The sequence below is a fragment of the Falco punctatus genome (genome assembly GCF_963210335.1).
Source record: "Falco punctatus genome assembly, chromosome: 2".
NCBI classification, from domain to species: Eukaryota; Metazoa; Chordata; class Aves; order Falconiformes; family Falconidae; genus Falco; species Falco punctatus.
In genome coordinates this window covers 118,523,396-118,550,089 of record NC_137581.1, presented here as the reverse complement: position 1 = coordinate 118,550,089, position 26,694 = coordinate 118,523,396, and the positions used below count along the sequence as shown (strand labels likewise).

The 26,694-nt window shown below is 42.8% G+C and overlaps 1 protein-coding gene across 2 annotated transcripts in view; it reads right to left on the bottom strand.

The window, feature by feature from the left end:
- The window catches only part of GUCA1C (guanylate cyclase activator 1C), a 51,035-nt gene that overhangs the window by 9,532 nt on the left and 14,809 nt on the right, over positions 1–26,694 (bottom strand). The window contains exon 1 of one of the 2 annotated variants that reach the window (XM_080376186.1): positions 19,695–21,296. The exons of the other annotated variant lie outside the window; for it this stretch is intronic. Within the exon in view, the coding sequence (XP_080232312.1) occupies positions 19,695–20,033 (339 nt within the window). The 5' untranslated portion in view covers positions 20,034–21,296. Of the gene's footprint in view, positions 1–19,694; positions 21,297–26,694 lie in introns of those variants that run through there. 2 annotated transcript variants of the gene reach the window in all.

Genomic DNA, 26,694 nt, shown 5'->3' with positions numbered 1-26,694 from the left:
CATAGTTTTCAAAAAAGATTAGGCCCAGTATTAAAAGCAGGTGCTTTACCCAAAAATGACATATCACATACCGCAAACTTTATGCTTCTTTTTGGCACTCCAACTTGAATTTCAATTTTGCGAGTATTATTCCAAGAAGAGTCTGAACGAGTATTTTGCTGGAGGGCAAGGTTTATTTTTCTGATTACATTTCCATCATCTCATTTGATAGATCTATTAAGAATGTGGTGAGATGCATTTCACATTGCTGCCTTTTTATTGCACTTCATACTACTTGCTGAAACTACAGATTAATTTTAGGCTTGCTGGATGTCTGTGACCAGATTAATTTTCTTCTTTTTCCCTTACTTTTCCCTTTGGATTTTAGAAAATAGTATTTTGCTTGCTTTCTTCCTATGTCTCGGTGTCACTGTGATTGCTCTGACAAAATATCAGAGGTTTGGACAATGTAATAATCACTTTAATATGTTTGGGTATGTAGTTCTGCTTTAGTGGATTGTTTGGCCCATCCTGAGCAGGAAGGGACTGAAGGCCAAGGTCAAAAACCTCCCCTCTGAAAAGCACCTGAGATAAATTGTAGTTGCCAGGATAGCCCTGGCCACATTCTGTAGACATGCAAAGACCACTGGCAACGTGTTGACCTCAGCAGCCGGTGCACCAGGAGTAGCAATGCTGATAAAACAGACACATTTAGCTATACAATGTGGAACCAGAAGTGTTGCACAAAAGCATTGATGAGAAATGTACTGGTTTTCCTTTCCACACCAAAAAACATACATTGTAGGTAGAAAAGAAAATGCTTTTGTGATGTAGAAGGCGATGGCGGTCTTGTTACTCATATACAGAGCTTTCCCAGACAAAGAAAAATACTGCGCTTTTTACAGTAGCATCCAAGACCCTCAGAATAGTACATTAAATAATTTAAGAAATCATAACAGATACCTATGAAGATTGTCCTGTGGTTCTGTGAGTACAATAGATAATACAATAAATGTGTTATGATGTTATTAAAAGAATACTGCCGTGGTGATTTACCCACCTGCTGCTCTATAACCATCCACAATACCAGTATCTGGGTAGGTCCTCACGTGTCTCTGCACTCTGTAAAACTAAACTCCGTGCAGTGCACACAGTAAAGTCGCTGTGGCTCGTTAGGAAGCCAGTAATTCACAAGGAAAGGGCTAACATAAAAATAATAAATGATAATGAAATAAAATAAAAAAAAAACCCAAAACCAAAACAGCCTAACCAAAACAAATACCTCAAACCATAATATGCTGATGGAATTAATGCTGGCGAAATCTAATTATTTGGCGACTTAGGATACTAGCCAGATCTGAGTGACGGATGCATTTCGTGTGTGGAGGCTTATTTTCCATGGCTGTATGGTGCTGGCCCTCCCTTCCTTGGCTGCACCACATTACTGGGATACCGTAATGGTGGGTGAAGGGTGGGTGGGTGAAGTCCTGCTCCCTTCCCTGCCCGAATGGGCAGAGCCAGCCGGGGCAAGCTCACTGGGTACCCTCTGCATGCAGTGTGAAATAGGGGGCAGAAATCCCCTAATACAGTTCTAAGGAGCAGGCTGGAGAGACCCCCCCCCCCCAAAAAAAAAAAAAAAAAGCTCAAAACTTTGTTTACATGCCCCAAAGTTTTCTGAACTTTCTACTTAACCTAGTAGACTTAATTAAATAAAATATATATTATTTTTTTTTAGTCTCTTAACGGCCTCACCAGATGAACTAGATGCTGAAGGATGCATTGTGGTTGTGTGCCTGTGCCTGTTGATGCTGTGGTTTATATAATGTGTTTTGCTTTCACTGATGAGTGATTTTTTTTTAAGCTGCCCTGTACAGTTTGATTCACAAAACAAAAACAAAAGGCAGCTCCAAAACTGGAATTTGCTGATGATAATGATGCTGCTGGATGATGCTGGTGTCCTGAGGGCACTGCCAGCCCTGCCCACCCCCGCCCACAGCCCAGGTCTCATTTCAGTTGTTTGTTACTGGCTCTCCTGAGGAGAAAGCAAATTATTTTTTTTAGGAGAAGTTTCTGCTTCAGAGTGTCAGCCGATGCCCAGTTGCCGGCGGCTGCTGGCTGTTCGGTGGGGATGGGGATGTGTCCCCTGTGGGGGCAAACTGGGCAGGGAGGGACTGTGGCGTTACACAACAGCCACCAGTACCCCCAGCGGGGAGCTGTGGGAGGGCATTACCCTTTGGTGCCAAGAATAGTCTTGCTAATCTTCAGAAGCCTTAAAAAACTCTCGCAGCTTCAAACTGTTTGAATACAGCTTAAAAATAATTGACTTGTCAGCACAGCTGATCTTAAACAGCACGGTAATTCAGATGCGGCCAGAAGGATTTGAACTTGGCGTTTTGGCTGCCCAGCTCTTCCCTGGCAGTGATTTCCCAGTAGTGCTGGTGCCATGCTACTGGGACAGCCACCCAGCTCCCAGCACGGCCATGCTGGTGGGGAGGGACAACCTCTGTCCCTGCAAAACCCTACGATGAGGGAGCTCATCGCCCTGGGGCACTGAAGGCTCCACCAAGAGTCTATAGACAATAAGCAGTGTCTTGTGTCCAAAATCTGCTCCTGAAAAAAACCTCTCAACTCAACCTGCCACCAGGAGAATAGCTCAGCAGGCTTTACCGGGATTAACAAGGGTGCAAATAGAGATGGTCGAGGTATTTCGAACCTAGGGCTTAGGACATTAAACCACCTTCCCTCCCCACCTGCTGTCTCCCAAAATACTACTACTTAAACCTCAGGAGGCAGGGGGAGGAATCACAAGTCAAACAGCAGATTACAACAGCTCAGAGTGACCGTGACATTTATAGCTAATCCGACGTGCTTCCCTCTTTCTCTCTAGATCCCCTTTCAAATATAGTGCTGCTTTCTCTGCCCTCAGTGGCCTGAAGGAGGATTCATTTCACTCCGTTTCATCTTCCCACATTCCCTTGCTTTCTTTTCTGCTTCTGAAGGCTCTCAGGTGTCCCTCAGGTTGCATACGCATTACTGAAATATGGAGCTACCGGGGTGACTCTGCTCCTTTGACATCCCTGCAGGCTACGGCCAGAGTCACCGCTTCCCTAAGGAAGCAGAGCCGGCATTTGCCGTGGCTGGGGGGGCCTCTTGGCCAGCAAAAGCGATTTGGTAAGAACGAGCAGGGAATTAGGAGCTGCAGATCGTTAAGTGGTTTTGTGAGAGCTGCACACCCACCGTGATATAAAGAGACCAGGCTGTACTGACCAGACCGTTAGACAAGGTTCTGCGTTGCCCACATGAGGAGGACCTGTGAGATTTGGGGATTTGGAAAATACCAGAACCTTTGCCTTAGAGGAGCTGGAAATGCAGAGCCAGCTGTGTGTCCTGGCTCTCAGACTCATAGGCCACGCTGGTAAAACCTTAGCCAAAATGTTAAGATGAAACCCAATTTTTATTTTTTAAAATGGACAACTACCCCTCAACTCTGTGCCGTCACTTGTGGTTTTCTTTCGGGATTACGGGGGAAGCAGGCGGGCGGGGGTGTCCCCAGGGCAGCGGCGGGGTCCTGTGCGCAGCCTGCAGCGGTGCCGGGGGCTGTGCCGAGGGGGAGCATGTGCGCAGGGACCCAGCCCTCTGCCACCATCGCCCGGATCGGGGGGCAGCTTTCCGCACCCCTCATTTTGAGCCTTTGCCTGTGCTTTTCAGAGCGTCTTTCCCAACATAAAGTAGTAGGCAAGAGAGAGGAAACTAAAGCAGCCATGACCACATAACACATTTTCCAGCAAATTTCTTGCTGACAATTCAAGCATATTTTTCTTGTTTGAAAGCCCAAGAATGTAGCAGGACAAGCCTCCAGGAAAAGCAATTTGAAGACCTATATGTCTTCTAGTGGCAAAGATGCTCTATTTGGCAGATTGTCTCGGGTGCTCCTAGATAATATTTTTAGAAATTAATGTCTCAAGGGATCTATGCAAGAGGGCTCCTAAAAGTTAAACACATATAGCATCATTCCGTAAGCAACTCGGTATTATCAGATCAAGGACCTCAGGGAAGGGAAAAGTTAATACTCTCTACCGTCTTTACCTCGTAGGCATTTTTTATTTCTGTAAGAAATGGGACTTGGTAGATCATGTTTTGTCACCAGAAAGCGATTACCAATTTATTGTCACAACATGAGCTTGCGGCCAAGCTAGCTAAACCAGATCATCCAATTTCTGCTGTATTTTTTCTGCAATTATTATTTCCAAAGCGTGGTTCACCAACATTATTGTTAGCAACAAATGTGTGAATCATGATTGCATATTTCTAGATGTTTCAAAGCAACAATTACATGATAAAGGGAAAAAAAGAAGAAAATACGAACCTGGAGTAGCTTCTAACTGCTGCACTTATAATTAATAAGGAAATACATAGAAAAAAAAGATAGTTGAACTTTAAAAAACTAGTTAAAATTTCTTTAAGTAAGTGAGGCAGATTCTTGAACTGCTTCTCATTAAAATTACTTTCCCCTTTATCATAATATAACAAGTAGTATTTAAAAGTAATTATGATTAATTGTACAGAGTTAATCTTGGCTATTCACATAATGTGACGAAATTACAGCGTTAGCTGGTGGTGGTGGTAATACGCTCCAAGTGCTTTTTAAGCTCAGTGAAAGCTGCAGAGTACATGCTAATTTGTTTACACTTAAATGAAATTTTCAAAGAACCCTACAGATGTCGTTAGGAAAGTGTAGTTGCTTCAGTTTGATGTGCAATCTCGGTCTCTGAGTAACTGCAGAGGAAACAAGCCTAAACCCTTTCTTTTGTTTTAAAAACAGCCAGGGAGTGTAGGGGCTCAGGCAGCACAACTCAAAGGGAGACTGTGCAGACAATGAAGATTGTTTTGAAATAAAATTAAACTTCATCATTTTTTTGTATTCCTCCCTTTCTGTACTGACACACGTTGAGTTTTGCTACATTTGCTTCTGCAGGACATTCAGTAAAAATGTATGTGCTACAAACTTCATCAGTGTTAAATTAAAAAAAAAAACATGGAAAAAATGAAAAAAAATGTTAAGCCAAAGAATCACTTGATCAAACGTCTAAGTGCTTAACTTTTATCGTTGGGACTTTTCCCTGCTGGTTTCTCTGTATCCAATGCAGTGATTCATTTTCTTTAGGTCTCTTCTGCACCCTGGCACCGCAGCTTGCTGCAGGACCGGGCTGGGCTCTCCCAGCGGGGGCGGCAGGGGCTCTGCAGTGAGGTGGGGGCAGCCTGCAGTGTGCACTGTCCCACCGCCCCACCGCATAGCTTCACCCGACCCCGCCGAGCATCCAGACTGCAATGCGAGGGAAATTCAGCGGGGTTACTGCTTAATAGCACTTGCCTACATGAATGTTTTGAAGTTTTGTTTATAAAGAGAAAATTCCTCGGACACCCAGATTAACTTTTATGAAACACAAAAAATACATCAGCCACTGACCTGTGCAATGCTGTGGTAGAAATCTGAGACAGAACTCATTGTAATATCCCATTACAGATTCGGCCTTCTGCACTTGATGGTACTGTGCCACTGCTGGGGAATTATCTCTGGTGTAAAACTTCTAGATCATAACTCGTGCCATCAAATCCCTTATTCAAGGATTTGATGGTGCTGATGTTAAGCAAGTGATGATTTTACTGATAATGTTAATTTAGACTTTTAGCTGGCAATGACACATTATTGCAGCATGTTAGTAATATTACAGCAGTAAGTCCTGTGCTGAACCACTGGAAAACAAAATTAAGATTGTGAAATTACACCAATAATTGTGGGAGTTCCTGACAAGTTAATAGATTCCCTTTTGGAATCAATCTAAAAAATTCTGGAAGCAGGTAAAAAGTAGAACAAAGACATTCTTTAAGAAAGTCTATAAATAAACAGAGTAGTATTTAATGGAACCAGGTAAAATATTAATAGAACATAGTTTCTATTCCATGGAATTTTTTATAAGGGTACAGTACCTTTCAAAATCACTTAAGCATGATGTAACTACACTGCTTTGAACCCAGCAAGGCATTATTTAACCTCCTCCTGATTTACAGTAATCAGACTAGTTTACATTTGAGATAGTTTTATGCAACATTACTCCAGATTAAGGAGAAACAAATGTTTAAGCTTTCTTGTTCTTGTCGCTTTTGTTGGATTGTGTCCAAAACTAATGGGAAGCAGATATGTACATGTACGTGTCAGCTCCAAAAAGCCCAAATATTTCAGGAAGTAAGAGCTGTAGGTCTGAGAGAATTCTTTCTGGCTAAGAGATACCTTGATTCTCCTTTTCTTCTAGCCCTCGTTTAGAAGCTGATTAATTTTTTGACACACAGGCTCTACAATGTAATAGCTATGACTATCGTGAAAAGAAAATCAGTTTTTCTGAGTTTACTGCCTTGGTTAAGCTGACTGGTTAGAGTAAGCTAAGAAAAGTGTACCTGCCCAGAGAGCCATTTCAGCCTGAAGACATCCCTAACGTTGTGTGTGCAGCTGAACTTGCATTTGCACAACTATTGGAATATTCAGGATACAAAAGAGGAAAATTGGTTAGGAGAGTTTGGGGAAATATTTCTGTAATTATCATCCTCTGTCACCCTGCTTTGGATAACTATTAACTATTGCACCCGATTCTGTTGCGTCAGCATTGGTAACGCCTGCAAACGTGTAAGGATGCACAGTCTAGGCAGCTCCTTGGGCAGCCTGGCAATTCCCACCACAGCAGCGATTCCTGCTCCTGACGACACATTGGAACAAGGCAACCTGAGAAAGGAAGCCCAACTGAAGATCAAGTTTTCCAACAAAACGGAGTTAGCAAAGATACCTTGAGCCATTATAATTAATGCCACAAGACGTGAAACCCCTTAATATTTAGGTTCCAGGTAGTGTTTGAAGTGTTGCTCACTAGCAGTCATTTTATTTCATCTTTTAAGAGCCTCCACAAGAACATGGAAGGCAGCTATCATCACGCAGTGCGAGGTAACCGTTGCCTAGCTGGACCATGCTTGTCTTTAATAAAATAATGTCTCCAGTAGAATCTCTGGCAACTATTTGCCTCATATTGATGACAATAATAATCCTCTGTCTCTCCCAGTTCTTAAGAAGGGGGAAAAACTGGAGGGAGGAAACAACTGAAAGACAAATGAAGAGTGAGTTCCATTAATCATCAAAATATCGCTGAAAAATAGTACATCTTTCTGTGAGCATCTGCATGCTTTCCTTGGAATATGAGGTGCAATCACTGCTTTCACAGAGAATTTCATGGCCAGACGATTTGCATTCCTTCTACTACATTACCTGAGAGGATAGACTTGGCTAATCCCATTCGTGTCCCTACAGCCAGAGAGGATAGCATCTATTTATAGCCAGGACACAGGTGATGAAGAGTCTGCCTGAAAATTGGAACTATAAAGACCCAGCAGGACAGTGGGGAAGGAGCTAGGATAAGGAAAAAAGGAGCAGTGGTCTGCCTCCTAACACTTGTCAGCACAGTGCAAAATGTGAGGAGTGAAGTGAAACTTACTCTTCAGGAGAAAAAAAAAATGTGGCTTGAGATATAGTTCACATTGCTACAAAGTCATTTCATCACACAACAAGGTTCTATTCAGTAACACATTTTTGCATTTCTTATTTGCTGTTCTATGTTAAACAGCCTGTTTTAACTTCTTTAAATTTAAAAATGGATTCCTTTTAAAATCTTTTTATAGTTCTGAGCGGCGCAATGATGTCAGAGGATCCCTAGTTTATTACAGAACTACTTTAAATTTTAAATGAAAAAACACAAACTAGAAACGTGAAGATTTACATCAGCTGGTAGCTCTTTATCTACAGACTTCTTCAAGTCTTTGCTGTGGAGTGTCCATTCTTCCGCATCTACCAAATTTATCTCTGCCTAAGAAATGTAGCAGAAAATGCTGTTCTGTGTTGAGGACTAGCCAGTGCTTTATGAAATGTTAACAGAAAATCCTTGACCTTGCATAATTTTCCTTCAATGCCACATACCTGTTAATCTTCTTCATTCTTCAGAACAGTATATCCTACCTTTTAAAATCCAATTTTCTTACAAAGCAACAGACCCTTATTCCTGGAGCTAGTTTCAATTAATGCCAAAATGAGCAATAAGAGAATGAGAATAGCAGCATCCCGCTTTTGGTGCATTGCTTCACGTGGTAAATGGCTCTGCAAATCAATCAGTTCATACAGTGTGAAATTTTTATTTTTAGTGGTGGCAAAACCTATCTGCAAGCCAGTGGAAGTGGATGACGATGGTCTGGGTTTCCAATATAAAGAAAGATTTTTTAGAATAAGTGTTAAATAGTAGCAGTGCCGACTGTGGAATGTTTCCTTAGTTCTGTTTAAGCGAAACTAACTATTCCAGTATATTATGGATACACCAGACATTATTTATCTAGATATGCTCTCTCCTTTAACATCAGACTAACCTAATTTTGAAGGATATAATCTCTCTGAAATAGGATACATATTATCACAAAAAACTTAAATATACATCAGTATACTTGGCAACTACTGAAGTATTTTAGTAAACATAACTGTTTCTAAAATTCATCAGTAGGCTGCACGAACTAGGACTGCATGACCGTTATGCATGGACTGAGATGCAGAAGGAATAAAAAAAGCAGGAGGAATTCAGCTTGCTTGTATGTGGTTGCAGCTTTTTCATTTTTGTATTACAAACAGCTTAAGGGTGAAGAAGACCGAGATAATTTTTCCCTAAAATGACCTAATAAAGAGAAACTTTCAAGAAATGAACTCTGTTGCACTTGTATTTTAATAATCACAACATTCTTTTTTAAGATTTTCTTTGGAAAGCTGTGGCAAAAGATAAACCCACCACTTATTATACTGCCAGTGCCATTGTATAAATAATGCTTGTGATATTAATGTGTGAGTCATGAGTAAAACGTCTGCCTAAACGCTACCTCCTGCACTCCTTGTGATAATCTCAAGGAAACTTAGCTCGGCAATTACAGTTCTGAACATTCAGCATCTTTATTTTTCACTGGAGCTAAGAGTGATGAGGAACAGCTTTCAAACTCCACTAGCAAATTGGTTGGTTGGTTGGTTTGTTTATTTAGTTATTAGCAAACCATCCCACAGCAGTCAAGGAAGGGATGAAAAGTCTTGACATAGAACTCTCGTTTTTGAGAAACATGGAAGAATTAAAGACATCTGCATACTTGGCATAAGGTCATTTAATTATGAAATAGCTGGTGGTCTGGACAAGAGACACACCAGAGATGGTTAGCATGAGTGCTGGGCCCAGTGCTGGGCTCCCCAGTTCAAGGGAGACAGGGAACTGCTGGAGAAGGGTGGGCAGAGGCTGTGAAGATGATGAGGGGCTGGAGCATCTCCCTGACGGGGACAGGCTGAGGGAGCTGGGGCTGCTCGGCCTGGAGAGGAGAAGGCTGAGAGGGGACCTTACCAGTGTCTACAGACACCTTAAGGGCGGGTGCCAAGAGGACGGGGCCGGGCTCCTGTCTGCGGTGCCCAGGGACAGGACACGGGGCGATGGGCACACACTGCAGCACAGGGGGTTCCTTCCGAATATGAGGAAGAACTTCTTTACCTTGAGGGTGACGGAGCCCTGGGACAGGCTGCCCAGGGAGGCTGTGGGGTCTCCTTCTCTGGAGACATTCAACCCACCTGGATGTGATCCTGTGCAACCTGCTCTGGGAGACCCTGCTCTAGCAGGGGTTGGACTGGGTGGTCTCCAGAGGTCCCTTGAACCTCAACCGGTCTGGGATTCTGTGATTCGGTATGTTCCTGAGAAGAAAGCTTTTAGGACATAGCCTGTGTCACTAATCCCCAGTAGAAGCGGGCAGTGACTGGGAACAGCGTTTACGCTTGGAGCAGGCGCAGACTGCTGAGCCGGAGGCGTGCATCCTGTGCACTACGGTGCTCTGCTGCGCAGAGACATGCACAGGAGCTGGGTCCACGCAGCCATACAGCCACAGCAGCATCGCCTCTTTGGCACAGTAAGCTAGTGCAATGCTCCGAGCTCACATGATCTGCCTGCTGCCAAGACCAGAGGTAACCTCATTCGCTCCATGACATTGAATTATGCTGTGAAGATGTGCCCCCTGCCCCCCTCATACATCTACTGACCATTTCCATGAGTGGGGCCTGAACTATTCTATTATCTCCAACCTAAAGAAATCCAGGGAATTATAAGGTTTGGCTTGCAACTGAATTCCTGTTGGTATTTGTATGGATGACTTGAATGAAACAAGATTTGACTAGGCTTTCAGTCTATCGCAAATTGTCAAAAAACCCTACCACACTGCCTTAATTCCCTTTTTACTGTTTCCAGTTTAGTGGCAAGTTGTTTTCTTTAACGTGGAAATACTAGGGAGAAGAAGATGTCTATAATCCTAAGTGGAAGGGTGTCTGTAACAGTCTTCAGCTGGAAGCAGCAAGGCAACAAGGAGATGAAATACAATTTCACAACTGTAATTACACCCTTGCCCCAAGACCCCCTGGCATTTTACGAGATTAATATTCCACACTTTACCTCCTAGAGGTTTCAACCTGGGCATGCATGAAACAGAGGAGAAAGTCTACACACGTTTTAAGAGTGTTTTATCATCTTATTTGATGATAGAATACCTCCAAGCATGGATGACCCCAACTTAACTCAAGGAGCATTAGGCTGCTATAATCAGAATTGCAGATTAATCTCAGGCCTAACACTTTAGCACAGCTTTCTGAGCAGATTCCTATTTGTGAGAAAACAGAAGTCTACATAAGAATAATATATTTTATGCTGAGAGTAGAAGATCTTATTAAATGACTTAAGTTTTCCAGAATGAGTTTCTTCAGATTTAGATCAACTGTTAAACCAGTCCCCAAACTACATGCTTTTCTGTATAAGCTTTAGCAATAGAAGTCATGACAATTTTAAGCTGTAAAAGCCCCAGTATTAAATCATAGTATTTTCTGGCCACAAAGAGTTAGACAAGTTAAAGAAACAGGTCATATTTCTATATAAGTCAGCTGGGGGAAGCATGGGAGAATGTTCACGTTTGCTAGCTGTCTAGCTAAACAGCACTTCTATATAAAGGGTACTATTGAGAGAAAGGAAATAATTTCTGTCAGGACATTTTGTATACTTCACCACTCACTGGGATAATGGCCCCATTATTAGAAAACAACAACCAGACAAGAATATAGTAGCAAAGGAAATAAAATGTTGATCTACAAACCTGAGAAGATGCTATAGTACTGAAGGAAACTGAACGCAAGGAACAACACAAATGGCCAAATTATTCCTGTGCTATGCATGCAAGTGCTTGCATCCATTAAATTCTGTGGCGTGGAGATGAAATCACATGTTTAATGCTGCACAGTGCTTAGATGTTCTACATAATGTCATGGAAGGATAATGACCCCTTATTTGTACAGTGGCAGCTGCCATTTCAGAGCCCACAGTTTGATACTCCCAGCCAGCCAGCCACTGACCGCTCCTCACACAGCTGTACTTAACTAAAAGTGCTTTCCATGACCAAAGCCTACATTACTGCCAAAAACCCCAGTAAGGGTATAAGACAAAAAGTGAGCGTGTGGAATAAGGAAATCCTATTGTTTTGCCTCATCAATACCATACAACCTTCCTTTCTCCTGCCCTGAGGGGCTGGTCTGTTGCCACTGTATGCCCACCGCAACCACATAAAAAGCGCCATAGCCCTGTACTTTAAAGGTGTTTGATTGATGCTTGTTATTTCTAAAAGTATATCTTAAAAATAGTGTTCGTTAGTCTTGGTAATAAAGAAAAAACCCCATAATTAAACTTAGGAAAACAGAGTGCTGCTAACAACGTTAAGGAAAGAAACAGAGGCTGCATGGTGGCAGAAATGCAATCGTTATACTGAATAGAGATTAAAATACAACAAATCTTTAAAACTCTGTGAGAAGTTGTCGTGGGCTCAGGATACAAATCTTACATGTTAAATTGTACCTTTCCGTTTCTGTTCTGAATATACATCTCTGCTGGTCTCAAATATGCCGGATTTAGTTCCGTTTGCCTGACATCCTTCCCCAGCAAGGCTGATCCTCTCAATACCTGACATCCTTTGGAAGTGCTCAGAGCTGGTGAGCAGCATGGCTTTCTGAGCTTTGCTGCCGTCTAGCTTGATTGCCAGCTGCTGCGTTGGTTAATACCCGTTCCTCTACTTTGTTTTTCTGAGTTGTTTTTGCCTCGTTTTTCTTTCAGCTTGGAAGCTAATCTACAGGTTGGGATGTCCTTGCTGTAGTCACAGCTCAACTCCACATTCCACAGAGAGCTGAAATTTTCAGCAAACCTAGGTATGAAACAAATGGCAGAAAAGGATATCTATAAGGACTGGAAGAGCTGCTATGCTATGACCCTCCAAGAGGCATTCAAGGATCACAATCTCTGTCAATGGCCATGCATCTGGAGAAGTCCTTAGCTGTGAAGTCTGGAAAATGTGTAGATTTTCTCTACTTGAGTGGCCCAGCCCCATTTGGCAGGTGGTGGGGTGCTGGTGCTGGATGCACGTGGCCTTCTGTTGTGCAGGGACTGCTGTTCCAAGCTGCCCAGTTTGCTGTAACCAAGCAGCGCACCCCTCGTTGGTCTGCTCTCTGGGGCCTTGGGTATTATAAAACAGACGGGGGAGGAGACAGGAGGGAGAAAGGCTTCCTCTTGTATTGACTTTAGAGCCATACCCTGCTGTCCCCCCAAGGATGTGTTCCGGAAAGGTGTGATGGTTCGCAATACTATGGGCGATGAAGCCTTTTTTCTGCAAGACTGGATTCCTGGTCATTACCCTGTTTTACCATCCTTTAGCCTTGATTGATCTTTGTTCACCTGAGGAAGATGAGGATGTAGACAATGATAAGGTGAAGTTCAGAAAGATGCAGCAAGGAGGTTCCTGTTGAAAGTGGGAGTTCAGTCACACAGATGAAGCAGCTGAGATCTTTCAGGATGGTGATCCTGAAAGCCATGCTGAAAGGAAAGCATGTTCTCCAGCTGACCATCCTGGTGCAGCTCCTCCTGCCTCTCTGTCCTCCACACTATACATACTGTCCCTCTGTGTTTACAACACATGCTTTAAGTCCCCCCCAGTATCTGCACACTGCTTCTTAAGGGAAAAGTTGCTTTGCTATCTGGCAGCTTGACCACTTCATACGTGACAGCGGTGACAGCCTGCAGAGCAGGGTGACGCAACTCTGAAACACCAGATAGAGAAGCAACGGTTAGTAGAGGGTTCCCATTTTCTTTTAAGTGTGTTTAGCCACCGCCACAGCAACGGAAGGTGAGCAGATGCTCCTTCTGAAAGCTACTTTTGTTCCACTCTCCTCACTTTCGCGTTAATCCGAAGGCTGACGGTCTCACAGATCTGAAGGTTGCACAGTTCTGTGCTGACAAGCAGTGCCCTGGTACACTCCAGCGTTGCTGTGAGTGGAGGGCTCAGGGTGGCCAGCTCCAGGACCTTACAGCACGAGGCAGTGCCCAAGGCAGACCTGGAAAACAGCCCGCACTTGCCTGCCAGCTGTTAGATCCCCTGATGCCTATTGCCCATTACCTCCACAACCACAAGGTCTAAGGTCTTCTACACCTCCTGAAAGGTGCAATGCACAAGTACCAGATGGCCATGGCTTTGGCTTGGTCTCTACACCTAAGGAAAATATATATTGTCTGTCTGGGAGCCAGCTACATTATGCAGAGCTGATTGCCATCACAAGCAGTTATTGCAGCGCCAGGGAGGGTAAATTAGAAATACAGGCTGGAGAAGGTGCTTGACCTTTTCATTGGGTAGTCTGTTTGGTCTTGTAACTCAGGCACTGTGTGTGCACTCCTCACCTGGGTTACCTTTTCCCCTCTGCCGCAGGTTCAATACAGTACTGCTCATCTGTTTCTCTCTGCTGCATTTCATCATTGGTTAAGTGCAGACCATATTTTCCCCTCTTCTAGCATTTTGGTAAAAAGTACTAACGTTGTATTTGAGCACACCAATATTTTCATATGCATGTATACAAGTACAGGATAAGTACTTCCTTTGATGGAAGAATAACCACCGAACTGCAAATGACATCTCATTTTCAGAATTGTTTCTTGATGTTTTCAAGTGCCCCTGGAAAGTACTAACAAGAGCTCTACTCAAAGCCCTCAAAGCCCAGTCCCACTTCGTCACCCCTCGTGCACCGTAACGACAACCCTGTTCACAGAAGCAGGCAAAGAAGAGGCTGCAACTCACAAAGAAAACAATAGTATGAGATAAAACAAATAAAGAAAAGAAGGTTTACCTGGTTCAGATCAAAGATATCAAACACTCATTTAATGTGCATAAACATTGTGAACAAGGGCTGTGGATCCAGCCCTCGCAGACCCAGGAGTTTCTAGGAATTCATGCAGAAAGCTCCCCAGATGGGCTTTCTCTTATAAATTTGCTGTAATAACAGGGCATCTCTGGGGCAGGGCCATCACCTGGCAATGATTCTTTGGCGTGCATGTTATTACGCAGAAAACCTCTCTTTTTTCTATTCACATTTATATCTCTCAGGTTCAGATTCTTGCTCATGACCAGAACTCAGACAAATACTGCATTTTAAAGCTTTTATCTCTTCCACTTGAACAATGACAGCTCTCGCATCTCTTCACATGACCTTCTGCAAACACTGTTCACAGGATCCCGCTTAGGCATAGGGAGCTTGGGAATTGCTCACATCTACTGATCCCTTTGCTCTCCCTCCCATTTTCTCCCCCCGAAAACCCACACACTTCCTCTATGCAAGCTACTTGCTTCCAGACAGCACGTTTTTGGGAAATGTACCCATGGTGACGGAGTCACATGAGGGACACTGCTGCAGTGACTTCAAGATGAGGCCTTAGAAGTCAGATTTTAGTCAGATTTTGTACATTCTGGTAAAAAACTTACAAAAGAATGATAAATTAAACTTGGAATGGTTTTATATTATTCCCTGTTTTCAGGATCCCATTAGTTTAATAGCAATAAGCAAGATACCTGTAAATGACAGCAAAAATGCCTGGGGAATAAGTGATCTGATTTATAGTTGAGTCTCATAGCATCCCTCACCCCTAGTAGGGGACTGGAACAATATATAATAGCTGATATTACACCTGACAGATAAAGCAAGGTAGGTTTCGTGGGGCAGAAAAAGGCTAATATTTACCGTTGCATAGTTTGACATGCTTAATAAACTCACAAAGCGTGTGCTAAGGCAGTAGAAATTCTGTAGAGATCGCCTGTTCCAGAAGCCGATGGCAATGGAGAAATTCTAATTTTATAAATAAGAATAGAAAAATGCATAACAATGTGGAGCTGAAGGAATTAATCTAGCAAAGCCATTTCAAAGAGCACTGACACAATGGGTATAGAACCTAGTTTATCTATAGGAATCCCAGTGATGCAATTCCAAGTTGTAGCAAACTGATGCTAAAAGATGAAGATAAAATTACAGCATCTATTGAGATCTACATTAAGCAAGAAGTTTTCTGGAGCCTGTACAATATTCTGGGGATTAAGAAAAAGCTACAAACGGGCAACAGTGGGACTGTGTATTTGCTCTGGACATGACAGTCCCGTAACAATGACGATTACTGGTTCAAGGACAAACTGTTGCTAAAATGCAAGAACATAGGGCACATAGAGAATGCACACTGCAGGTAAAGCAAAACTGTCTCCGTAGGGAAACAGGAGAAAAAAAACCCAGATGCTATAAAATCTCATCAGTTTTAGGAGATGATGTAATTTAGATTTCTTTACAAGTGAAAAAAGGTAGTCTTTTGACAGAGTTAAAAAATAGAGATTGCTCCTTTTAAAAAAAAACAAACCCAACAACCCCCCCCCCCCCCCCCCCCAAACAAACCAAAACAAAACCAAACCGACTTCACAGCAGGGTGATCGGGAATTACCTTGATATGAAAAATGACAGAAAAGTAAAATAATAAACATGATATCCCCTTTCCCGTGGGCACTGTGAGAGCAGCAGTAACGTGGCTGTAGGCAGCGGATACTAAATCCCTGTGTTGTGAAACAAGGAGGTCACGGGCATCTTTCCACTCTGATAGATTCAGCTGAACGCTTAAGACAAGAAAAGGACAACTGCTGGTGCCTGAAGTGGCAAATGCCAACTTGTAAATGTATTTGCATAAAAAGCGCATCTGCAGATTTTTATCTAAATTGGTGTCATCTTTGCTAGCTAACTTTTTTGCCTTTTCCTCTTGATTTTTGAATCCACTCTGGCTCACTCCAGCCCCACTCCCTTTTTCCTTCCTTGGTAATTTCTACCTGCTGTTTGCTCTGAAAAATGCCATTTTTCCCTCCTGGGTTACTCAGCTCATGCTTCTGGACATTGCCCCATTGTTCTCTTCTTCCATCCCCTTTCTTCCCTGTGTTCCGCTGCTGTCAGATGCCGGATCCTGCCGGTGCTGAGCTGTGGGGCAGGACCAGAGAAAGCACCACTGGGGCATTCCCACATCCTTTCCAGCCCAGGCAGAGCTGGGTGAGGTATTTGCAGAGGGACTACCGAGGCTGCCGAAATGAGAGAGAGTCATCTGGACAAATTACGAAATTGTAGAAAGAGGAACTTAACCTCTAGGCAGAGCTGCAACAGCCTATCCTGGTCAGAAAATTTACCTCATGAGGTCCTTAGTTTTTTTGTATTTTTTTTCAAGGTCCGAAGCATCACCATCTTCTCCCTATGGTCCACCCTACATTTTTCTAAATATTTGAAGAGTGTTCATCTGCTCAGTGCTGCTTTCCTATGCATGTCACAAGGAGGAGGACCAAACTAGCCTTTCCTTCTCCTGTATCTTTATCAGAATATAGCCTGCTTTTAAGGATTGTTTCCCTCTCCTTCATTAACCAGAAGGCTTTTGCCCCGATAAGGCAAGTTTCTAGTAGGAACGACCTCTAATCTTTGCCTGAGAGGAGAGGATTTACCAAATTCTTGCTAAATCAGTCATGGGGATGAGGAAAAGAGAGGTTATCGCTACTTTCCATGGCATTTTAACCATGCATAGGCAGCAAAATGTGTGGGAATATGCACACGATTGCTTAATTATTCTGTCATTGAAAACACTGATCAAGCACTGGCACAACTGTGTTAGTTCACTGTCACATTCCTTGCATGCCTGCTGCTGTATTTCTGCAAACAATGAACTCCTTGGGTTTGCCTGTGGATTTAAAACCAAAACAGAAGGGCAGTGACCATTTCAAAATCCATCTATAGAAGCCCATTATGTCTTGTTCATTCCTTTTTGTACTACTGCTTCATTATTCCTGACATGGAGATTATGAGTGTAGCAGAGTGATACGTGCCCTGGTGACAAGATAAGCAATTGCGCTTATCGCAGTAGTGCACAGTCTAGCCTAGGCTTTTTTTTTAAATTTTTTTCTTTTTTTGGTCATTAAACCAACCATTTACAGACGCGATTTTGTGGGTGTTGTTAGCCACACATGCTACAGCGCACCGGTATCTGTGAATAACCAGCAGACCGTGCATAATGAAATAAGCCTTATCCTTCCCACAGAGCCATTTGTAGCGTGGTTGTTTTCATTTTAATGATTGTGGGAAGCGCTCTGAGATACTTTATGGTTTCTGTTTTGGGTTAAATACTTAACACAATGAGGCCCCGCTCGTGAAGGTGTTATTTTCATCGAGGTCTCTATTGCCAAAGAGATGTAGCCCCTGTCAGGAGGAGAAGTCAGGAATCCTTCCTTTTTGTAGCTATTGCACAACTCACTGATTCTGCTGCGCTCAGGGTTGGCAAGCGCTGGGGCTGCTCCTTGCTTTGTGGGCATCGGGGAAGTGCAGTGGGGCTAACAACCTCTGCGTAAGGATGGAGAGGCAGCGTAAGGACTGTTAAAGTGTTCTTTTTAAGTGGTCTTATTAGAAACAAAGTGAAGGAGTCCTCTCACCCAGGGAAAATCTGAGTGGCCATTGAAATAACCCTGGCTCCAACGGGGAGAAATAAAAAGGAAAGAAATCCCTAAACTTTTGCGTGCTGGTAGTCTGGGGAGGAAGGGGGTTTAGATTTATTGAAATAATTTAAGTTAATAAATTGTTACAAAAGTCCCCAGAGGTTTTGTGTTAAGGATAGTATCTCTGAATGAACCCCCACGCCAATGACATTTTGATGCCACAAGCTGTTTTCATGAAGGATTTCAGCTTAAACAAATTGGATTTTTCCAGTTAATAATGTTACATATAGATCGTTAAACAACTCTAAATCCTAGCTTCCTCTTTTTATCTGCCTACGCAGCGCAGCTATTTGGAAGAACTTTGGATATGAAAGCATCCTTCCCTTCCCCTCCCCGCCACTCCAGCAGTAAAATACACTGAGTAAAGCATTTTGGAGAGGGGAAAGCCAAGCCAATAGAGAGAGGCAGCAGTAAACATTTAATTAAAAGGGGAGGCTGTCTTCTCTAATTAGGTACTGCTATTTTGGTTGGAGATGTTCTCCTTCTTGGCGCCTGAAGTCTTTCCCAAAGCCAGCAGACACTGAGCAATGTGCATCTCCTAGGGCTCTGGCGGGCCAGGCAGGGGTGTGTTGCGGTTGCTGAATTGCACGGCAATATTTACACCTGGTGATCCCTGTCCAGGTGCTTCTCTGGGCCAGCAGAGAGGCAGCCCCTGTGGAGGGCCACCGCGAGGGGCTGGATCTGGCAGGGACCATGGCCAGCCTCTTCTCCCTCTTCCTGCGGCTGAGCAAGTGACCGCGCTTATTCCCGCATGTTGGTTTTGTCCAAGTATCGGCCCCATTTCGGATGGAGAAGGAATCTCTCGCTAAGGTGTTAGCTGCCTTTTCAACGCTTGTCCCTGCGCAGCTTGCATTTCAGTTCTGCCAGGGTTTCAATTAGTGCACCAAGAAGGGATGAAACGCTATTTCCTCCTTCCACTCTTTGAACATTTTTTTTCCAACCCTTTATACTTGTGCTGAAATTTGGGTGGATTTTTTTTATTTTTCATTTTTATATTTCACTTACTTCTTCCCTCTTCTGGAAAGCTGATATCTAATTTACCTTATTCCTGGCTCTTCCTGGGTTTTGACTGTACTTTTTCTGCTGCATTTCTTGATTCTTTCCATTTGTCTTTTGGAAGTAACAGTCTTCAGATTTCTGATCTATACAATAAATCAAGTCTACCTTCCTTTTACTGCTCAGCTTTAAAAGTTGCTTTCTTTAAGAGGTGGGTAGGGAAGTGAAACAGCTATATTACTCTTTTACAAACTTTCCAAACAAGAATAAAAATTGTATTAATAAAATAAAGAAAAAAAATATATTCATTGTAACTATAAAAAAAATGCAGCTCAATAGATTTGAACAGACTTTGCTTTGGAAATGGTGGGGAAAATAATTTCTAAAAAAGAGAGCGAGGATAAAAATATTCACACAATCTTCCAGTAGTGAAAGGCAGGAATATAAGGGGTTTAAGGCTCTTATCCAGCCCCACCTACAAAGAATCAAACGTGTTTAGTAGGTTTTTGAAGAGCCCTTCTCTCGAACAACCTCAATGATATTGTAAGTGACCCAGTAAATCTGTTTTTCTCAGTTTAGGTAAAGCTGCTGGAAATTAATGAGGGGAAAAAAAACAGTTCCCAGTTACCTACTGGTTCTTATGTGATATCACTAGGCCAAAGTCCTCTACTGTCCATGCTAACAGATACATTTCAGGATGAAAATAGAAGAAAATTTCTTACCTGATTCTTATCAAAGGTGTGAAACACCCGCTCAATATACGTGTTTGCCTGAGGGTTCATACCCTGTAAACCCAGTATCGTCTTAAACTCGTAGAGACTAATTTGCCCGGAGGGACAGTGGTCCATAAATTTCCTGTACCACTGGCTGTTTTCTGTTGCAGCAAAATCATCAGCTGATTCCCCCGCGCCCATCGCACCGTCCACCCTTGCTCTCTGGTGCTCCCGCGTTCCCTGGCTCACCTCCAGCAAGAAGTGAACCACAAACTGGGAGCTATGAAACTGTTGTAAACCTCTTAAAGATCCATGTGGATCTGGATTAGGTGAAAATAGAAACTCCATGGGATGGTGCTTCGTGACCTATTTGAACGCAAGCAGGCTTGTCAATAGGTGGTGGATCCTTCCCCCTGGCCAGGGCGACCTTGTTGTGTTCCCAGGGCTCAACATGCCTCTGCCATGGCTCACTTGAAAACAAAACGTGGCATTTGTGCTCGTTTTGGGCAAGATCCTTGGTCAGGTTTGCAGCCCTGGGACTCTTCCTAAACTTACAGTGCCTTGCACTAAAAATGCACTGGCTAAGGTGACTTTGTGTGCGTCCCAAACTATGAAACGGTGTTGCTGTGCTTTGTTTGGAGGGCTTTGCATTCAGCACCTTGGGAAACGAGGAGAATCGTAAATCCTGCGAGATACTAATGACGCATATGGTGACGCTGGTGTGCATTCTTCCAGCTGAAGGAAGATACATAAACAGACCAGACAGCATCGTAACGTTAGCATTGAAAAAAAATGTTCTGATAAATGATTCCTCTCCCAGGAAACATCAGGTTATTTAAATACAAAACCTGGTGAAATTCACACAGCAGAACTTGAAGAAAGCATATAAATCAGAAAATCAGGAAGGGGACTTTTTAACTGAAGGCAGACTCTTTGTGACTCTCCAATTAAAAGTAAGACTCTGAATTTGACTTAACATCCCATCTAAACCAAGCATGTGATAAATACTTTTTGTCTAATCTTGAGGTAAAAAGAACTAGGAACATGTCCTTATGTATATAATTCTGAAACAGTAAGAGCTTGGGGAGGCACTAAGCAGTAATCATATCGCATTATTTGCATAATCCACTTAACACACGTGCTGTTCACACAGTCTCAGTGATGGGTTTTCAGATAATACAGTGAGAGAAATTTGAATATTTAAAGCCCGGCACTTTCAGTATCACAGAAACTGGAAGCTGACAGAGGCACCTTCAGCAATTTCAGGTTGAGGGAGACTCTCGCAGCACACCACAGTGTGGTGTTTGCTTGGAATCTCACTTCCTAAATGCCAAATATGTGCTGCAAGAGATTAAATCCCAAATTCTTTTCCTCATCCAGTCAGGTCAAAGACCTGGCAGTGATTTTAACCATCATGACAGTAGACAAAATCTTACCCTCTAACAGAAGAAAAATAACATTTAGACCTCAGGGAAAAAAAAACAACAAACAACCCTCCCCCCCCAACTAACTTTGCAATTTTCAACTTTGAAATATAATTGCGCTGCAGAGGGCAGGACAGTCTGAACGATAATGATTTCTTGCATGTCTAAATGTTATGGCACTTCAGAACCTTGTGATATGGAGAAATAGTGTGAAATGGGGACAATGGACATCGATTGTGATTGTATATGTCTGCTCAAGGAATGTGGGTATGGTGACTGGTCATGGGTGCGGTGTCTGGTCACATAGGCACACAGCTCTGAGGAGACAACTACAGTTTTGAGGAGACGCCTGCCCTTCTTCCTCTAACAAAGGGGAGACGGGGAGACGCCTGCCCTTCTTTCTCTAACAAAGGGGCTATTTAAAAGAGAATGAGAGAAGATGAGAGACATTCAAATGCTATCTAGAGGGAGGGAGTGCTGTCTCCTTGCTGGAGAAGATCAGATGGTCACAAGGACATGAATCACCTTTCCTTGCTGGAGAAGATCGGATGGTCACAAGAACATGAATCACCTACAAACCTGCAAGACCACCACATTCCAGGAAACGGACTGATAAGCTAATTAACATACGAAGCGGGGTTTAGGTAACGAATATGTATAGGCGTTAATTGAATATTCATTTGTTTCATTGTATAAATGTGGGATGGTTCGTCACTTCGGGCATGCACGCTTGTGGAGGAGCGATCCCCCGTGCATCTGCGCGCAATAAACATACCTACTTTATAACTTTCGAGTTATAGAGTCTAATTCCGCACGTCACTTGTATCACGTGTAGTTTCTTTCAAAACCAGTAAAAAGCATCTGCTTATTCTGTTAAGAAAGAGTTAAATAGTTTCTGCTGACCAAACCAGTTATTCCACTGAAGTGTAAGGGAGGGTGGTGTAGTGGGTTTCATCTGACTTGTGAAGAGCTGAGTCATCTTGAAATAAGATCCTTTGGCTCTGCTAAGCGTGGAAAGGAGTCCTGAGCTGGATTTCTGTATGGAGAGCAGAACCCAGAAGACGAATGCATTTTGACTGTACTACGCCTAAGTCATGCTCTTGTTAGAGAAGTGCTGATACAGTCAGAATGATCAAGAACCGCATGAGGGTATGTTGCTGAGGAAGCCGGTGCCAAGCCCTAAAGCCCCCCCAAGCATTACTCTTGGCCAGCTGCTACGCCAACAGCTCCTTCTTCTTCTCCTGTAAGTAAGCTGGCTCCCTGAGCCAGCCTGAGGGCCCATGGAATGGCCTCACTGGAAACATAAGTTGCAACAGATAAATATGCACATCCTATCAAAGTAAGCAGGCGTGATGTGAATCCCAGAGGGGAAGCTTCTGAAGTCCTGCCCTGTGGCTTGAGAGGTCCCGGTCCTGGTTTGCCGCAGGCTTTTCAGTGAGGCTGTCACGACAAGACTTTGAGGCAAGAGAAAAATAAAACTGAGCTACAGCTTACCTAGATGCTCTGCGTCGTGCCTGAATCTTGTAGTTATACTGTTTAATACTCTTGTCATTAAAAATTATGCTGTTGCTATTTCATCAAAAATAGATATTCCCCCCCCCCCCCCCCCCCCCCCCCTTATTAAAAAAAGTAAAACATTCAGGTAAAACATCCTGGTTCACTTGATCCATTTCTCTAAGCATTTGAGCCTTTCCAGACACTGCGTGATACAAATAGATTGGACTATGAAAAAAACTTGCCAGCCTTTTATCCGGTAGTAGTTGCCACATTCTTCATATTTTTTCCAGCTGAAGAAGGGTACAGACTGTACCGCCCCACGTATACGACTACCCTAAATGTGCCATTCCAGTTCTGCCTCATACATAACTGTCCCTGGGCCTATTGCTGCAACAGCTCAATTAAGAAAACATACAATAAAATCTGCGCCTCAGATTACAGTAGCTGATGAAGGGTTGTTACAACATCTTGCAGAACTGGAAATGAGTATCAGATCTTTAGCAGGAGCTCATTATTAAATAATGAAGTTATAAGCCTAGCATAAGCAGTTTTATAGCGGATTTTATGAAGCCCTGAAGGCCAAATCGCTGCTTAATTTCATTAAAATGGGGGGAAGGCTTCCAAACGGATGAAACATTGAAACATCTTTTCCTTTCTAACATGGAACATTAATTAAACAAGCTCTTCTGGGAACAGCAAAACAGAAAGCCTAAATTTCTACAGGCTTTGTCTTTTGTCCCCTGAATCTCTGGCCCCTGGTACCCCAGCTCCAGCCGGCATCCTCATGACGTGCGGAATTAGACTCTATAACTCGAAAGTTATAAAGTAGGCATGTTTATTGCGCGCAGATGCACGGGGGATCGCTCCTCCACAAGCGTGCATACCCGAAGTGAGGAACCATCCCACATTTATACAATGAAACAAATGAATATTCAATTAACGCCTATACATATTCGTTACCTAAACCCCGCTTCGTATGTTAATTAGCTTATCAGTCCGTTTCCTGGAATGTGGTGGTCTTGCAGGTTTGTAGGTGATTCATGTTCTTGTGACCATCCGATCTTCTCCAGCAAGGAGACTTGGCACTCCCTTCCTCTAGATAGCATTTGAATGTCTCTCATCTTCTCTCATTCTCTTTTAAATAGCCCCTTTTGTTAGAGAAAGAAGGGCAGGCGTCTCCCCATCTCCCCTTTGTTAGAGGAAGAAGGGCAGGCGTCTCCTCAAAAACTGTAGTTGTCTCCTCAGAGCTGTGTGCCTATGTGACCAGACACCGCACCCATGACTAGTCACCATACCCACATTTCTGAGTAGACATATACAATCACAGTCGGTGTTAAGCGTCCCCATTTCACACTATTTCTCCATATCAATCCCCCCTTTTTATTAAATTAAGTAAATTCTTTTACTTAAGCAGTCTTCCCGAATGATATAAAGCATCATACATAAGTGTTACCCTTTTAAACACTCTCCAGACCCACAAATATAACATAATGGTTAGTATTAAGGAAATTCCTAAACTGATCAATAAGATCACAATGGGGTGTACCATAGTGTTAAGAATTCCTGTTGCAGAAGGTGACCAGCCAAAGAGAGTATCCCACCAATTATGGTTTCCATCCTGTTCTACCTTTTTTAAAACTTTCTTGATCCCCTCTACATCATGATGGATCATAAGAAGAGTTTCATGTCCCTTTTCTTTGGTTTCTTTCAGTATACGTTGTAAATCTGCATGTTTTAATAGTTCTTTTATACTACTTATATTTAGTCCTATGGGGGTAGGAATTATCATCTGTGATAGGGTAAAGTTGGATTTTAAGAATTGATGAGACACTACTGGGGCTGAGTAACTAAAATCGCATCCTGTTATAGTAGTGAAATTACAAATACAATAATTTGAATATTGTGCAGTCTCCTTTACCTCCCCATCTATGGTTATTGTGTTACATCTAGTTCTCAAACATGCACATCCCTTCCCTGCATATATAATTACTGTTTTCAAGTTTGCATTTGGTCTGGCCTCGAAATGACATATTTTCTGATCTGTATCTAAACAAGTATCCTGGGCCATTATAGTATTGCTTTCACAGAGGAAGCCCTGCTGCTCTCGCATAATACAGGATTCTAAATCTACTGTTTGCCACTTGTCGCCTATTTTCCTGGCCCATGTTCTATGTTCAAAAGGGTATAGGAGCACCCCATTATGGTTAATTCCAAGGGCTACAATGGGATGTATGGTAATTATTACTGCATTATGTATGGTTAATACAAAAGCTGTGATTGTGTGTGTGTTGGGGTCGTAGGTAAAGTTCACCATATTCCACCATGACTGGAGTTTTCTTTCTACTTCTGTAGCATTGTCCCAAACCATCTTTCGAATTTCCGTGGGAAATATGCCTTCCTCTCCTTCTCTTATTATGGATGCAGCTATTGATTGCATCCACATTTGGGCTTGGATACAACTTAGAGCCAGGGCGACATCGTCCTGTAAACCACCTAATGCCTTAGTGATGAGTTGATGATCTTCCATGTTTATTTGTTCCCACCTGGGGAGTACCTTTGATATCAACCATTGGTGCGCCCCTAATGCCAATAATGAAGATTTTAGTGGTTGTTGTAGTTTTGATAGATCGGCCGTGGTGGCGGCTAGTTTATTCATTATCACCTCTGAGTCTATGGAGTTTAATACTCCGAGTCCTGTTCCCAATATTCCAGTTACATCCCTCACCATTCGGTTTCGATAAATATTTCCCCTTTTTTTTAACCAAGTTGTCCATCCCTCATAAGAGGTTCGTAAGAAGGGGGAACAGGATGGCTTAACATCAGAAACATTGACTTGTATTTGTAACTCTATTCTTTTAAGAGACCATTCTGGGTTAAACAACATTTGTTGCTGACCTGTATTTCTGATTACATATGGTCCAATTGTATAAATTTTTGGATTTGGTTTAGTTAACTTAAGATCAAGCGTTAATGGGGTTGTTGTAACTGTGGTGGTGGTAGGAACAGTGGTTAGCATGATTGTTATTTTGATCTTATAAGTCAGAGCTGTTTTGGGGGATTCCTTTCCTAGGCATATTATAAAGATGGGCTCGGTTAAGGTAAAATTGTGCCAACATTCCCGTGAATTAAAGCACATGGTTGTATTTAGAAGGGTAAATTCCTTATCTACCTTTCTGACATTAATCAGGGTGTCTCCTGAAATCTTGGTGTTATCTTTTTCATTATATGTTTGACACCCTACTTTTATCCTATCTCCTAATTTTCCCCATAATCGGTCGACTTTGTGTACATCCTCCCGATCCCATTGATTCTTTTGGTACACCTCATTTTCAGAAAAAACCACCATAGCTAGTTTCGTCTTTGGGTCCACCTTTCCCATTATTCCAGTGTGTTTTTTCTGGGCATGGTTCCAAGGCCAGTTATCAGGCTCTTGGTTGTAGGCGAGAGAGAGGGTACAAAAAAACACAAATGGTTTAAACCCACTATTGATCATTTTAAGAATCTAAACGTTCCTCATATACATATAAAATCTGTTTTGATCAAAAATATCTTTGTTTGAGTTGGGGCTTACCGATAACAAGTTGGGAAAGACTGGCCACTGGCTTATCCCAGACTCTTCTGTTCTGTATTGTTTGTTGTGGTGCCCTTCTCATATAGTGGATCCACAACCGCTCAGGTTCACTTACTTGCCACCCACATTGTTCCCATTTGTCCGAGTAAATTTGAGTTTCAGTTCTTTTTTATCTGGGGTTACTCTCCACGAAGTTGCAGGGGCTTTCTTGATCCGGGTATGGTGAATCCAAGAATTCTGTCCCTCAACCTTGATTGCGGTGTAGGTGGTGAGTAGGACTTGAAAAGGTCTGGTCCACTGTGGTTTCAGGGTTTTATCTGCAAAACACTTAACGTATACATAGTCCCCTGGTCGTATATCGTGAACAGGTCCATCCAGACCCCTACTGCGTGTTCCCATCACATGCTTCTCAATTCTTATTAATTGTTTGTTTAGTGCCACCATATAGGAAGTCATTGTTTCTTCACCAATCTGTGAAGACGTCCCCTTTTGTACCCCATAGGGTCGTCCATATAAA